The 16,846-nt window shown below is 44.9% G+C and overlaps 1 protein-coding gene across 1 annotated transcript in view; it reads left to right on the forward strand.

The window, feature by feature from the left end:
• COL27A1 (collagen type XXVII alpha 1 chain) overlaps window positions 1-16,846 on the forward strand; it is a 262,533-nt gene that overhangs the window by 142,729 nt on the left and 102,958 nt on the right. The window contains exons 24-27 of the mRNA XM_053374834.1: window positions 2,758-2,802; window positions 11,310-11,363; window positions 15,587-15,640; window positions 16,599-16,652. Of these exons, the coding sequence (XP_053230809.1) occupies window positions 2,758-2,802; window positions 11,310-11,363; window positions 15,587-15,640; window positions 16,599-16,652 (207 nt within the window). The remainder of the gene's footprint in view (window positions 1-2,757; window positions 2,803-11,309; window positions 11,364-15,586; window positions 15,641-16,598; window positions 16,653-16,846) is intronic.

The raw sequence follows: 16,846 nt of genomic DNA on the forward strand, positions 1-16,846 counted from the left end.
GGTTGCGGCGCTCATCTCGCTTTACTGGCCGAGGGAGCTGACCTTTGTCCACAGACAGTTTTTCCGGGTCATGTGGCCAGGATGGCTAAGCCGCTTCTGGCAAAACCAGAGCAGCGCACGGAAACACTGTTTACCTTCTCGCCGGAGCGGTACCTATTTATCTACTTGCACTTTGATGTGCTTTCGAACTGCTAGGTTGGCAGGAGCAGGGACCGAGCAACGGGAGCTCACCCTGTCGCGGGGATTCAAACCGCCGACCTTCTGAGCCCTAGGCTCAGTGGTTTAGACCACAGTGCCACCCAGGTTTTTCACCACTGTGTAAAGGCATGCCTTCTCATTTGTTACCCTGTGCGGACTTTCAGTAAACTGGAAGAATCCTATCTGTGCCAAGAGTAAAATGGCCCTCAGTCAAGACAGGCCCCATCTGCACTGTATGTTTATTATAGCGCTTTACCCCAAGATTCCTGGGAAGTGTAGTTTGCTCAGAGTGCTGAGAGTCGTTAGCCCTGTGAGGCACCTCCTAAGAGCTCTCAGCACCCTTGGCGAACTACAGCTCCCGGGATTTTTTAGGGAAGCCATGACTGTTTTAAAGAGTTGGGATGTTTTAAAATGGAAAAGGGGGGAAACCACCAAAGAGGAATTCAAACAAATAGCCAGCACGTGTAGACACAAAGTCAGAAAAGCTAAAGCACAGAATGAACTCAGGCTTGCTAGAGAGGTTAAAAGCAACAAAAAAGGCTTTTATGGGTATGTTCGTAGCAAAAGGAAGAACAAAGAAACAGTGGGGTCACTCAGAGGAGAAGATGGTGAAATGCAAACAGGGGACACAGAAAGGGCTGAACTCCTCAATGCCTTCTTTGCCTCAGTCTTCTCTGATAAAGAAAACAATGCCCGACCTGAAGAATTTGGAGCAAATGATTCAGCAGAGGAAACACAGCCCAGAATAACTAAGGAGATAGTACAAGAATACTTGGCTAGTCTAGATGTATTCAAGTCTCCAGGGCCAGATGAACTGCATCCAAGAGTATTAAAAGAACTGGCAGATGTGATTTCAGAACCACTGGCAGTCATCTTTGAGAATTCCTGGAGAACAGGCGAAGTCCCGGCAGACTGGAGGAGGGCAAATGTTGTCCCTATTTTCAAAAAGGGGAAAAGAGAGGACCCAAATAATTACCGCCCAGTCAGTCTGACATCAATACCAGGGAAGATTCTGGAGCAGATCATTAAGCAAACAGTCTGTGAGCACCTGGAAAGGAATGCTGTGATCACCAATAGTCAGCATGGATTTCTGAAAAATAAGTCATGTCAGACTAACCTGATCTCGTTTTTTGACAGAATTACAAGCCTGGTAGATGAAGGGAACGCAGTGGATGTAGCCTACCTTGATTTCAGCAAGGCATTTGACAAGGTGCCCCATGATATTCTTGTAAAGAAGCTGGTAAAATGCGGTCTTGACTATGCTACCACTCAGTGGATTTGTAACTGGCTGACTGACCGAACCCAAAGGGTGCTCATCAATGGTTCCTCTTCATCCTGGAGAAGAGTGACTAGTGGGGTGCCACAGGGTTCTGTCTTGGGCCCGGTCTTATTCAACATCTTTATCAACGACTTGGATGATGGACTCAAGGGCATCCTGATCAAATTTGCAGATGACACCAAACTGGGAGGGGTGGCTAACACCCCAGAGGACAGGAACACACTTCAAAACGACCTTGACAGATTAGAGAACTGGGCCAAAACAAACAAGATGAATTTTAACAGGGAGAAATGTAAAGTATTGCACTTGGGCAAAAAAAAAATGAGAGGCACAAATACAAGATGGGTGACACCTGGCTTGAGAGCAGTACATGTGAAAAGGATCTAGGAGTCTTGGTTGACCACAAACTTGACATGAGCCAACAGTGTGACGCGGCAGCTAAAAAAGCCAATGCAATTCTGGGCTGCATCAATAGGAGTATAGCATCTAGATCAAGGGAAGTAATAGTGCCACTGTATTCTGCTCTGGTCAGACCTCACCTGGAGTACTGTGTCCAGTTCTGGGCACCACAGTTCAAGAAGGACATTGACAAACTGGAACGTGTCCAGAGGAGGGCAACCAAAATGGTCAAAGGCCTGGAAACGATGCCTTATGAGGAACGGCTAAGGGAGCTGGGCATGTTTAGCCTGGAGAAGAGGAGGTTAAGGGGTGATATGATAGCCATGTTCAAATATATAAAAGGATGTCACATAGAGGAGGGAGAAAGGTTGTTTTCTGCTGCTCCAGAGAAGCGGACACGGAGCAATGGATCCAAACTACAAGAAAGAAGATTCCACCTAAACATTAGGAAGAACTTCCTGACAGTAAGAGCTGTTCGACAGTGGAATTTGCTGCCAAGGAGTGTGGTGGAGTCTCCTTCTTTGGAGGTCTTTAAGCAGAGGCTTGACAACCATATGTCAGGAGTGCTCTGATGGTGTTTCCTGCTTGGCAGGGGGTTGGACTCGATGGCCCTTGTGGTCTCTTCCAACTCTATGATTCTATGATTCTATGAGTACATCTCCCTTCAGCCCCAGTCAGCTTTGGAAGTCACCAGGTTGGGAAAGACTGCAGTTGGGAAGCAGAGAGTCTAGTGAATAAAGAATTCTTCTTTGAACTCTACGTTCATGAGCAAACCTGTCTGTCACAGTAATAAGTCTGAAAAACACTTTGCAAAATTTTAAGTGTCACATGAATGGCAAGTAGTAATCCTACTCTGGTGCTTCTCTCTTGTCTTGATTCAGGGTGAACCAGGGAATCCAGGGCGACCAGGAAAAGTTGGTGATCAGGTAAATGTCTTGCAGAGCATTTTGCTCATTTTTCCTTGACCCCATGGCATGATAGTGATTTGTTTGTTCACAGTAGCTTTGATGGCTGTAGCTGTGGCTGTCCAGGAAAGCCACCTTTCTGGATCTGAAAATGTTGTCTTATCAGAGCAGCAATTCCCTGAAGTGTACAAGATACAGTTGTAAATATGTACATGTGCCTGAACAGGAAATTGTTATATGTAGATTTAAAGACTCCCAAACTCACGATGCAATTTGACCCTGTGTGGAGCATGTATGCCCAAAGATACCTACGATATGATACGATATCTTTATTGTCATTGTCCCATACAGAACAATGAAATTGAAAATCTACATAAGACTTTTAAACTTTAAAAGACTTTAAAAGACTTTAAAAGTGATAAGACCTATCACTTTTAATAAAAAAATAATGAAGATATTGAAGGAACAACAGCACAAAAGGTACCAGATGAAATCTCAATTGGGCTCAGAAAATGGAATTCCTTTTGCTGGTTCTGTGCATCACTAGTTATAATTGCAGAAATTGTGTGTTTAGCCTAACAGAGTTTAAACATTAGGATTGTTCTCTATGGGTCTTTGCTGAGTGAAAACTTCAGCTAGTGCCAAAGACAACTGCTGCATTTGGACATCATGCTAAACCATAGCTGAGCATAACGAGAATGAGCTGCAGCACCCCCTTCCTTTTATTTTTTCTTCTTATTTCAGTTCATCACAGTTTAGTATGTCATCTGAATCCTAAACATGGCTAATACTAATTGCAATTTGTCTAGGCGAGCCATTGTCAGAAACTGCTGGCAACAGCCCCATGTAGTGATGTGCATAGCTGCATCCTTGCAGCCAGCAGCTGCCTCATGTGGTAATTCTCTGAACTGAAGGTGGCTGCTTCTCAGCATAGAACCTTCCAGATCTGGACTGTTTCCACCCAGTCAGGGTGGCCACTAAATCCTTCTGGGCAGGAAGGAGAATAAAGGGTTTCTGGTTGCAGCTGAAACTTGCTTGAGCAACAAAATATGCCTGACCTCTGGTGTGTCTTGCATTTCTGGTATTGATTTTGTTCCTGCCTACCTTCTAGGATGGCTTCTGATCTTGACTTATAGAGCCCTGAGTCATCTTTAGCCCTCAGATCCTTGCTGTTCATTCATCCTGACTCTGGCTTGTATTCAAGTCCTACCTTCCAGGAGTGGGAAGCTCAGGCCCAGGGACTAAATATGGCCCCTCAATCCTCTTTTTCCGGCCCTTGGAACATTCCCCAGGCCACACAACCCAGTACTGACCCTGCTTCACACCCCAAGTGTTTCTGCCTGGCTAGAATGTGTCCTTGAAGTCAGGTGATGCCTTTTCTTGTCTGAACAGAAGACAGGGAGCAGTGTGTGTACAAACTACCCAATTGTACAAGCTGCTGCACATTGATGATGATAATGATGATTTATTTATATGCCACCCCTCTGACTGAGTTCCTCCAGCCACTCTAGGCGTCTTCCAAAGATAAAGTTTGCATTTATTGCTCCAGCCACTTTTGCCTCTGGCTCTATCCACCACTAGCATTGGGTCCTCAGAAGGTTGCCCCGGAGAGAACTTCATATTTTTACAAATTCCTTTAAGGCTTCCAATCCTGAACTTGGCAGCCTGCAATAACCCCCCACCCCCACCCCACCCTGTACAGTATTTTGTCCTCAAAATGCATGGTGGGAAACGCCACCAAGAGACGAGTAAATTAAAGCTAACCATTGTGGTTTCCTTCTGTCACTGGGAATGAAAGGGGGAAATTGGATTATTTCCCAGACGGATTCGGATCAAATCGGTGTGCAGCTGTCTAGCAGGGAATGTAAACATTGATTGATGCCAGCCTGCCCAGATGAAACCGTGTGCCCACGTGGAAATGATCCCTGTTTTAAAATCCATTGTCAGGATCTTTGCTAGATTGTGATGCCAGGCACTTACTCAAGAGAGAAAAGTCTAGCTCCCCGTGGGCCTGAGGGGGAACCACAGACATAAAAGCTGTGGAAGCCCACATTTGTGTGCATGTTCGAAACCACCAAACTGACCAACTGCTCTTTAGCCTCACAGCCTCTGACATAGTCATCTCATTCCCATGTGACCACAAGGAGTAGCCTGTGGTGCCTTTGGTGAGATCAGCTGTGGGCTACTCAACTGCTGTGGCCTGTCCTAGAAGCCATATTTCACAGCCATTCTTTGCTCAGTGGTGGAGCCCTGTTTCAACTGTTTTGCAGTTTTTCTTTTTTCTTTTAAATAGCCCACCTCTTTCTCTCTCCCCTCTTGTTCTTCTTTGTTGCTTTTCTGGAGGGCCTTTTCAGTTGTGGCTCCCTGTTGATGGGATGCTCTCCCCAGCGAGGTGCCCCACTTGGGTCTCAATGCTCTGCAGATGGAGTTACATGGCAAACAATAATAGTTAAGTGCCACCTTCTTGAACCTTTGGTGAAAGGTATGGTGGAAGATGGAACACTGTTTGTGGCTGTTATTCTCTTTCCACCTCTCGCCCCTCTCCCCACAAGACCCTTCCAGACATGCTCTTGAGTAAGAAACGTAGGTCCCTTTTGTACTTAAGAAAACACAGCTGGCCTCTACTGATTGCCACTGGCCTGAGAGTATGAAAGCCAGGCTGTATTATTTTTACTCAATTAGTTTTCTGTCTAGAAATATCACTGTGGAAAATTTCCATTTCCTTACCAATTATGTCATTAGAAAAAGAATGTTGCGCTTGTTCAGTCAAAATGCCTCCCCCCCTTCCCTCTCTTCTCCACCCCCCTCCAGCCCCAAACTCCATTGTAGCCTTTGTGTTGGTATAGTTTTGGGTCCTGCTGCCGCCTGTATGTCAAGGAGTTCTTACATTCAGCTTAGGAAGATTTACCAGCTACAGCCATTTCTGAACCGGAATAGCTCTGGTTCCCTCCCACCTGGACTACTTTAATACACTCTATGTGGGGCTGCCCTTGAATATGGTCCAGAGGTTGCAGCTTGTTCTGAATGCAGGGAACAACCAGCCCCAGGTGTTAGCTATGCAAAAAGTTAGCTATGCAAAAAGTCACTTATCCGATTACAAGGAATTAGTACCCAAATCTTGCTATATACACCACAGATTCAGTTAGATAGCTTCTTCTTTCTCTAACTTCCTAATAATAATAATAATAATAATAATAATAATAATAATAATAATAAATTATAATAAATAAATAATAAATAATAATAAATTTTATTTATACCCCACCCTCCCTGGCCAGAGCCGGGCTCAGTAGAATTACAATAAAAACATAATAGAAAACAAAACCAATTTAAAATACAGGTTAAAATGCAATTTAAAATGCAGCCTCATTTTAAAAGTAGCCGATAAATCAAGACCATAAGGGGAGGGAAACATAAGGGTCAGACTGAGTCCAAACCAAAGGCCAGGCAGAACAGCTCTGTCTTGCAAGCCCTGCGGAAAGATGTCAAGTCCCGCAGGGCCCTAGTCTCTTGTGACAGAGCGTGCCACCAAGTCGGGGCCAGTACTGAAAAGGCCCTGGCCCTAGTTGAGACCAATCTAACCTCATTGTGGCTCAGGACCTCCAAAGTGTTGTTATTTGTGGACCTTAAGGTCCTCCGCGGGGCATACCAGGAGAGGCTGTCCCATAGGTACGTGGGTCCTAGGCCGCATAGGGCTTTAAAGGTCAAAACCAGCACCTTAAACCTGACCCTGTCCTCCACCGGGAGCCAGTGCAGCTGGTAAAGCACTGGATGAATGTGATCCCGCAGCAAGGACCCCGTAAGGAGCCTCGCTGCAGTATTCTGCACCCGCTGGAGTTTCTGGGTCAGCTTCAAGGGCAGCCCCGCATAGCGCGAGTTACAATAATCAAGCCTGGAGGTGACCGTTGCATGGGTCACTGTGGCCAGATCAGGGCGAGAAAGGGAAGGGACCAACGGCTTGATACGGCAGAGATGGAAAAATGCCACCTTTGTTGTGGCTGCAACCTGCGCCTCGTCTGCCTTTTGTTGGTTCGCTGATGAACAGAGGGAGAGGGGTAAGGGGAGCCGTTGGACAAATTAGAAAGCATTTTTTTCAGGATTTTCTTTGGGTTTGCGGGGTTTTGGGGGTCACAGTTCCATGGTCAGGAACACATTAGAAATTTCCCCATAGGAATCAATGGAAATTGTCAACTCATTGTGCAGATGCTCACTTAAGAAACGATTTCCAGGGAACTCATTGTGTTTGATAAGCAGGAACTGCATGCAGTAGCCTACAAAGCTCTAAGTGGATTGAAACCCAATAACATAAAAGCCCTCTTGGCAGGGGTGGGCCCTGCTGGTGGTTTTGCCATTGGCTTCCCATTTGGCATTGATCCATGGCTGGTTCTCCTTGGTGGTGGCTCCCCATTCTGTTCATTATTAATATTCAGGAGAAACTTTAAAATACACTCTTGTTTATCCAAGCATTTGGTGGCTGAAAAATTATGTTCTATATCCACTTTTTAGACCTACTCAGACTAGAACTACTGAAATTGATGGACATGAGTAACTTTAGTTCGTTAATTTCAGTAGGTCTACTCGGAGCAGACCTTAGCTGGATACAGTGCACTGTTCCTAGAAACCTTAAAATTATAAGCTGTAATAGTATGTGATTGTTTTACATGTTTTAATGGGTTATAGATGTTGTTAATTGGTTTAGATTTTAAAGTATATTTTATTTATAATTATTTTGTATTATCACTGGTGTATTTGTTGCCCCAGGCTCCTTAAAGAAGAAGGATGTAGATGAATTAGTTAAATTAACCTTTCCAGTACTTGCCAGTTTAGTGCGTATCCATTTATACATTTGCTCCATCCAGTTTCCCCATTAGCCTGTGAAATTATTGTTTTAAAATAATCCCAATTAAAATCTGTATTTAAATACATTTAAGCATCGTTTGAAAGTAAAATATGTAGGCTGCTGCCTCTCACATTGGGCATAGCACATAGCCATCATAACTAACTAACTATTTGTTTGTTTGTTTGTTTGTTTGTAAAGCATTCATATTTATTTATTTTTTTAAAATAATATTTTTATTAAGTTTAACAATAGAAAAATAGGACAATAAAAACACAGAAAAACCATATAAAAAACAACAATACAAACTTTCACAATACATAAAATACAAACATTTAACAAGAGGAAAAAAAGAACAGTCAACACACACAAAATAAAATAGGAAAAAACACAAATCACTCTTTTCTAGTTATTTATCTTCAATTAACTTATTTTCCTGACTTCCTCATGCCTCCCTTTTTTATATCCCTTTTTAACAATTAGTTCAGCAAATTCATATCCTACTACTTTGTCCTTATATATTTTACCTCCCAAATTTCAAATTTTTATCTCTTATTACTAGAACCCCTTCATTTTATTTCAATGTCATCAGCATTCATACATTTTACAATACTTCTGTAAATAAATTTTAAATTTCCTCCAATCTTCTTCCACCAACTCTTCTCCCTGGTCTCGGATTCTGCCAGTCATCTCAGCCATTTCCATATAGTCGATTACTTGCATCTGCCATTCTTCCAGGGTGGGTAATTCTGGTGTCTTCCAATACTTTGCAATGAGTATTCTTGCTGCTGCTGTAGCGTACATAAAAAAAGTTCTATCCTTCTTTGGCACCAATTGGCCGACTATGCCCAGGAGAAAGGCCTCTGGTTTCTTCACAAAAGTATACTTAAATACCTTTTTTATTTCATTATAAATCATCTCCCAGATAAAGCATTCATATTTAAACACAGTGCATAACATGAAAACGATGAAGAACGCCATTAAAACAAAAGTACAGTTCAGCATAAAAGCAGTAAAACTGTACTGCAGTGTAAAAGCATATAGAAATAGGAATTAATGAATTAAAAAAAGAGATTCCTATACAGTATTTAAGATCAAGGAAAGCCTGGCTAAAACGGTGTGCCCTTCACAGGTATCTGAATGAACAGGTGGTGGTTGCTTCACATAACCATGATTCGTATCCATTACTACCTCTTATAGCAGCGCATTTGCAAGTTTAACTGCGAAGAAGTATTTTGTCTGCCTTGAGTATCCCACCCCTCAGTTACGCTGGATGACCCCCTGGGGTCTGCCGAACCACTTTCTCCTCAATACACACAACTTTACACAGTTCTCTCATGTCTCTCCTTGCTCACTCTTTTCAAGAGCTAAATAGCTTTAAATGTTGCAACCTTTTCTGTTATTGGAGTTTGCCTGCCCCCCCCCCCGATCATTTTGGTTTGCCCTTTTCTGCACCTTTCCTGGGTTGCCATATTTCAAAAAGTGAAATAGCCAGTTGATGAGCTTTTTCATCCAAAGTTGTTGAAATTTCAAAAATAAAAGAAATATGAAGTTTTTGAGCTATTTTTAGGAAAGTTGACACTGCTTCCGAGTGTCGTATTCTGGCTATGTCCGGAAAATGTTCCAAGTGCAGTTGTACGATTGATTTTTATGAATGCATTATTATGTTGTCAGTTTTATTTTTGAACTCCTTCCTGTTGAATAGCTCAGCAGCTCTAACGTAGGACAAAAATGGGGAACGTCTGTCCCTACAGATGCCGTTAGGCTCCACTTTCTTTGAGCCTAAACAAGCATGACCAGCGGTCAGGGATGTTAAGAATTGTGGTCTACTAAAAGTTGGAGGGTTTCCCACCCTTGATGTAGAAGACCCCATGTTGAAACTCTGTAGCCTCCAGTTTAAAAATAAAGATTTCTAGAAACAGCAAAGCTGGGAATGACTTCTGCTTGAGACCTTGGAAAATAGACAGCCCGTTGGTCTGATTCATTGTAGGCATGATCCTTCATTCCTCTTCTAGTGAGTATGGTTAGAAAAACCAAGTATCCATCTATGACCAGTAGAAGAATATGGCTGTTTACATATGTTGATGGGCGCAGGGCAGAATATCTGCTTGGCATTATGTCCTATGTTCAATACCTGGCACTTCCAGTTAGGGCCAGGAAAGACTTATCCCAGAGAACTACTGCCTGTCACCACTGGTGGAGCGTGTTTTCATAGCGCCTGGGGCGCAGTGGATTGTGGAGGGCGGATGGACCCCACCATACACCAGCCCAGCCCTCACCACCGACACAGCAGACCTGTGCTACTTTGAGAGGCTGGGATCTGATCAGATCCTAGCCTTGCAAAGCAGCTCAGGAGGGCAGCATGAGAAGGATGTCGTGCATCCCTTGATCCCAGCCTCACTCCCAAGGGGCTGGGATTGAAGAGTGGGTGGCTGTTGCGTCCTTCTCACGCCACCCTTCCCAGATCCCAGCCTTGCAAAGTGGCACAGAGCTGGCTCAGGGAGGGCGGTGTGAGCAGTGCCCCCCCAATGCATCTAGGGTGATTGCCCTGACTGCTCCCCCCCATGCTACTCCCCTAGCAGTTACTCTAGACAGAACTGAGCTTGACGGTCCAGTGGTCCATACTCAGCATAAGGCAACTTTCTCTGTTTCCCTGCCTTTTGCGGGGAAAGGAACATAGCTCAGTGCTGGAACTGTTTCACATGCAGAAGGTCCCATGTTCAATCCCTAGCATCTCCTGGTAAGATCTGTCTGAAATTAGTGAGAGACGCTGGCAGTCACCATAGCCCAGGTATGGAACCTTTGCCCCTTCCAAATGGCGCTGAACTACAGCTCCCATCATTCCTCACCATTGGCCATGCTTGCTAGGACTGATGGGAATTGTAGTTCAGCAACATCTGAAGTGCCAAACTTCTGCTTTAGATAGCATTCAGCTAGAAAGACCAGTAAGACAGCTTCCTGTTTTTGTATAACTCATTTGAACCATAGCTAAGTGATATAATGTATGCTTCGTATGCGGAAGGTCCCAGGTTCAGTCCTTGACAGCTCTAGGTACCGCTGGAAAAGAAACCTGGCTGAACCCTTGACAGCCACTGCCAGTCACTACTGTAGGCTGTACTGAGCTCCATACACTCGGTAATCAAAGGCAACTTTATGCGTTCAAGGCCCTTCTGGATTGCTGCTGCAGGAATACCTATTCTATCCCACCCATCAGATTCCTATGTTTTATATTGCAGCCCTTAGCTTAGATTAAAGAGAAGAAATATGTAGCAGAGGAAAATCATAAATATAGCACCATCTCTCTCTCTCCATCTCTCTCTCTCTTTCTCTCTGGCTTATGGTTGTGGCACTGCCTGTAATTTGTTCCTGGTCTGTTGTGTGTTGTGGCTCCTGCAGGCGCCGAGCTTCAAAGACCCAACTGTGGTTTTAAAGCGGGACCAGCTGGCTGAGCTGCAGAGGCCACAGTCTGGGAGCAATTGTGTCCCTGCCAGTAGCCAATAAGAGGTTGTGGGCAGTTTTTAAGGGGTGCTGGGCTAATTCATCCCACAAGGAGGACATTATCTCTTTCTCTGTTTATGGCTCTAACTCAAGCAAACCAGAAAATCAATTCTGTTGTTTTTCTTCTCTCTCTCTCTCTGTCCCCCTCTCTCCACGCCCCGACCCCATGTCACCCTCTTTTTCTTCTCTTCAGGGCCTGATGGGGTTCATTGGTCCAGTAGGGGAGCCTGGAATAGTCGGGGACAAGGTAAGAATGTGTTGCTAAGTGGATTGACTGTATTGTGTTGCAGGGGAACATGAGTGTGGAGAGTCCTGCTTGAGGCTTTCCAGACTAGTTGACTATTGTGAGAACAAGATGCTGGGCTAGGGGGGCCGGCTTTGGCCTGATCCAGCAGAATTCCTTATTTTCACTCAACTTTTCAGTGCTGGCTTTTGGCTCCCCCTTACCCAATATTATTTTTAGGCTGTATCCAGTGTTTGTGCTACTAAGAGTAGAACCATTGAAATTTGTGGCAACGACTAACTTTGGTTCATTAATTTCAGTGAATTTACTATGAGTAGAACTTAGTTGGATACAACCCATTATTATTTTACTTATGCAGGCAACTCTCAGTTTATGCAGGGACTACGTTCCAAGTGAAATTGCGTATATTTGAAACACCATTGAAAAAGCCCACAAACCTTGCCCCTTTTTGTGACCTTATGGGGTCACTTCTGGGTTTGGTGCAATGCACACGGTCATGGTCACACACATATCAGACATGCCTAAAACAGATTCAGGTAGGTAGCCGTGTTGGTCTGATGCAGTCGAAATAAATTAAAAAATTAAAAAATTGTCCAGTAGCACCTTGGTGTTGTTTAGTCGTTTAGTCGTGTCCGACTCTTCCTGACCCCATGGACCAGAGCACGCCAGGCACTCCTGTCTTCCACTGCCTCCCACAACTTAGAGACCAACTACAGTGGTACCTCGCAAGACGAATGCCTCGCAAGACGAAAAACGCGCAAGACGAAAGAGTTTTCCGTTTTTTGACTCGTTCCGCAAGACGAATTTCCCTATGGGATTGCTTTGCAAGACGAAACGTTTTGCGAGTTCTTGCGAGTTTGTTTCCTTTTACTTAAAGCCGCTAAGCCATTAATAGCCGCTAAGCCGCTAATAGCCGCTAAGCCGCTAATAGCCGTGCTTCGCAAGACGAAAAAACCGCAAGACGAAGAGACTCGCGGAACGGATTAATTTTGTCTTGCGAGGCACTACTGTAAGTTTGTTCTGGGTATAAGCTTTCATGTGCATGCACCCTTCTTCAGATACACTGAAACAGAAGTCACCAGACCCTTATATATAGTGGGAGGGTGGGATGGGGTTTTTCTCAGAAGGGTAGTAGGAGATGGGTGATTGACTGAATGAATGTGTATGGTGAACCTGTTGACGACTGTTAACAACTGCAATTAGTCCTACAGGAAAAAGCAAGGGATAGTATGCAGATGACAAAAAATAGCTTTAGCATTTGTAAGGAGACAAGAATCCAATGTCTCTATTCAGACCAGGTCTCTCCATAGTTTTCAGTTTAGTAGTAAGTTGTAATTCAGCAACTTCTCTTTCAAGTCTATTTCTGAAATTCTTTTGTAATAAAGCAGCTGCTTTGAGATCCTGTATTGAATGTCCTGGAAGATTGAAGTGTTCTCCTACTGGCTTCTCTGTCTTGTGATTCCTGATGTCAGATTTAAGTCCTACTATATATAAGGGTCTGGTGACTTCTGTTTCAGTGTATCTGAAGAAGTGTGCATGCACACGGAAGTTTATACGTACCCAGAACAAACTTAGTTGGTGCCTAAAACAGTCACTGCCTATACTCCACCTTTCCTCCAAAGCTCTCAAGATGGTCACATGGTTCTCCCCCCTCCTCATGTTATCCTCACAATAGCCTTGTGATAGCTAAGTAGGAATTTGAACCCTGGGCTCCTAGTACAACACCTTAAGCACTGCATCACACGGTATCATTGACTGCCGGAGTTCCACCTTTATTCCTCACCCACTGTCATTGCTCATTTGCACCACTTGGGGCTGGTAGACAATGCAGGTGAATGAACAGTCAATGGTGGGAAAGGGGAGTGGCAGCAGGGGGCAGTAGCCTCCAGTCAGCAGTGGGTCCCTCCTGCTTCAGCCTCAGTAGGTGCCCAACTTGGCTGACTCCACACACCAGGCCTGCAAGCTTGTCATCTAGAAAATCTCAGTTAAGGGACCTCTGCAGAAAATAAACCTAAGATATGTTGGTGCAGTGAGGAAGGCATTTGCAGCTTCTTAAGATTTCAAGTTATACCCACATCATATGCAGGTGCAAGATATTCTAATGGTCACTTATACATTTGCAGCAAGGGAGAAGTTAGTTATGTACAGTATGGCTGTATAATTCTCCCGGGGACAGGTTTCTCAAAAGGATTCTTCAAAGTGTTTCTGTCTTGAAAAATTGTTGTTTGCTGGCCGATGAGGATAAAAACACTACATACATGATGTTTCCATGTTTGCTTTAGCAGCCCAACAGGTCAGATAAAATATTATTGTGCAACATGGAATGCAGCGTCCTGGGGACCATGTGTGCTAAAATGTACCTAAATATTTCGTATCTTTGTGGTGACCGACGGTTTTTAGCAAATAAAGTTCGCTAGTGTAAAATTAAGCAACCTAGTCAAACAGAAGTGCTTTTAAGACCTGTTGAAATTAGCGGTGTGCGAAAGTCTTATGTGCATGCATACATTAACACATTCGAATAAACAGGGGTTTGGGGGTGGGTGGAAGCAGAATATGTTTATGCATGCATGACTCTCAGCCATGACCAGATCCATTTAGTGAAAGGAGTTCTGGGCTGTGTGGTGCCTGTTGGTAACATCTGAGCAATGCCACAGATTTGGGCCTCAGCAGCTACCCTGCCTCCCCTAGATATGCAGATGCATGGAGCATGTTTCTCCCAGCTGCATCTCCCATCCTATAGCCTAACCAGGAGTCTCAAGGCAATTTGTAATGAAATGTACACAAACCATGCAAGTTAAATATAAAACACCTTTGCTCTCTTCAAGCAGGCTTAATCCTGAAGCCGTAGAATTGTGGAACCTTAGCTCCCTTGTTTATTTATCATGTTTGCATTTTATGGGTGAGACCCAATGTCCACTTGCACAATGGGGCTTCTCCTTCTCCACCCGCTGCCCATGCCCCTTCTTTAGAGATCTGAAGAAGGTTTTGGGAGTGCACAGGGGGCTATAGGGGGGAGAAGAAGCCCTGGTGCACAAGCAGATGACGTCACTGGATGCCACCCAATGTATCAGCCAGATTCAAATAACCCATCCAGGGCGGCCCACCATGAGGCAAGGTGAGGCGACTGCCTCAAGTGGCAGAATCCACAGGGGCAGCAGATCCCAGTGTAGATCTTTACTTAGGGCTGGCCTGACCAGGTGGTAAGGTGAGCTGCCTGCCTTGGGCAGCAGGATCCACTGGGGTACAGTAGCAGTTCCTGATGTAGATCTTTATCCCCCACCCTACTCCTGATGTAGATATTCCCTCACCCCTTCTTCTCTGGTGGGGAGGAGGGCATTTTGGGGTATGCCTCAGGTGCTAAGATATCTTGGGCCGGCCCTACCCATACCACTAGCGGAAGCCGGTGCAATAGTTCCTGGTGGTACAACAGGGCTTTCTGTCCCTCACGCCTCCCCAATCAGTGCACAAAGAGAGGAGAGGGGAGATTGTTCCATTGGGGCAAGCAGAAATCCTTGTGCTGGAGGATTTATTTATTTGTTGCATTTGTATCCCACTTCTTCCAAAGAGCTCAAAGTTGTGTACGTGTTTCTCCCCCTTCTCCTTCAGTCCCCGAAACAGCCTTCGAGGTAGTTTAGGCTGAGAAGCAGCGACTGGCCAAACAACACCTAGTGAGCTTCATGGCTCTCTGGGAAATTGAACCCTGATTTCCCAAGTCCAACACTCAATAACTGCTACACTACACTGGCTCTCAGCACTACAATGAATTTCACACTAAGCATTTACTTGACTGTAGTTTTAATCAGAGCAGACCCATTGGAATATGCATTCATTTCAATGGGTCTGCTCTAAGTAGGACTAATGTTGGCTATAACCCATTATGTTTTATGTGCTGCCTTTCTCCCTGAAGAGCTCGGTAGCGTTACGTGGACTCCTCACTACTGCCACTGTTTTGATCCTCACAATAGCTCCTTGTGAGGTAGGTTAGGCTGAGATGCAGCAACTGGGTCCAGCCTTATCCAGCCTTCCTTCCAATGGGTTTCCCAAGTGGTCTCTCATTCAGGCATCAGCCAGACCTGGTCATGCTTAGCTTCGTCTATGCTGCTGCATCACATGCCTTCAGGCTTTAGGGTTTACAACACTTTTACAATTCCCTCCACCATTCCTTGGCACATTGTTTACTAACAGAACTTCTTACTCTTCCTTCTGTGTGCACCTGCCTCCCTTAGGGGGATCGGGGTGCAGTAGGACCTCCAGGACCACCGGGCGTCAAGGGATCGATGGTAAGGAGTAAGTCTGCATTCTCTCGCCTCCTTTTCTGCCTGAAGAACCATAATCTGTCTCCTCTCCCGCTGCCACTTGGAGGGCATGCTTTTCTCCCCCCCCCCATGCTTGGGGGCATGGAGGGTGGTTGACCCATGCCAAGTTATAATATCTTCACACTGATTTCCCAGGTAGCCTTTGAAGTCTTCACATGTTAGGCCCTTGACCATTTAGGGTCTGTGAAGACCTCAAAGCAACCCAAGATTTACTGCTGCTGATTGTCGTGTGTTTGCACAGGAGACAGGGACATGCCATATTTTTCAGTGTTTAAGATGATGCTTGTTGCTAAATATTCTTAGTTCAAAATTTGGGTTCATATTACAGTGGTATCTCATTTTGAGTCCACCCCGTTTAGGGTCCATTTCGTCAAACGTCCACGGCAAACCCGGAAGTACCGGAATGGTTACTTCCAGGTTTGCCACTCGCGCATGCGCAGAGCAGGGCTTTGCTGAGCGTCCCTTTTGTCGAGCATCTGGGGCTCCAGAACGGATCCCGGATGCAAAAGGAGGTACGACAGTATACACTGATGGTGAATTCACAAGATCCACTGTACCTCCCTGGTGCCCTATATCTCCAAAATAAAGCTCAACAACTGTGGGTGATCTCAGGTGTTGGTGGGGCACGCTCCACTGCTGCCCGTGTGCAAGCACTCTCCCACCGCCCCAGGCACTGGCAGGGGTTGCTACGCTGGTGCTGGGGTTCTGTCTGATGTTTAAACAATGAGTTCTTAATTTTGGGGTAAAATAAATAAATAAATAAATAAATAGGGGCTATCTTATACATGGGGGTGTCCTATACATGGAAAAATATGGTGCATTCAGCACTATGTAAAGCAGCGTGGAGATGACTGAATTGCATCTGGATATGAATACAGACGTATTATGCAGAGCTTCATGCGTTCTCTCCTTTGTTATATAGGGGCACCCTGGAATACCTGGAGCAATTGGTGAACCAGGGCTCCCTGGACAGCCTGTAAGTCAAGCCTATTTTCCTTGCTGCTCCCCAATGCCCCTTGTCTTTAATACCCCTACATATTTTATTCAAGGGAGAATAAGTTATCTTCTGCTAGGGATGCTGGATAAATTAGATCCTGCTTGTGTTTTATGGAGAAACCACCTAATCCACACTTCTTGAACCAATACAAAAACCCTTTGAAGTTGTCCAGC

Source organism: Podarcis raffonei, chromosome Z (assembly GCF_027172205.1).
Source record: "Podarcis raffonei isolate rPodRaf1 chromosome Z, rPodRaf1.pri, whole genome shotgun sequence".
Taxonomy (NCBI): Eukaryota; Metazoa; Chordata; class Lepidosauria; order Squamata; family Lacertidae; genus Podarcis; species Podarcis raffonei.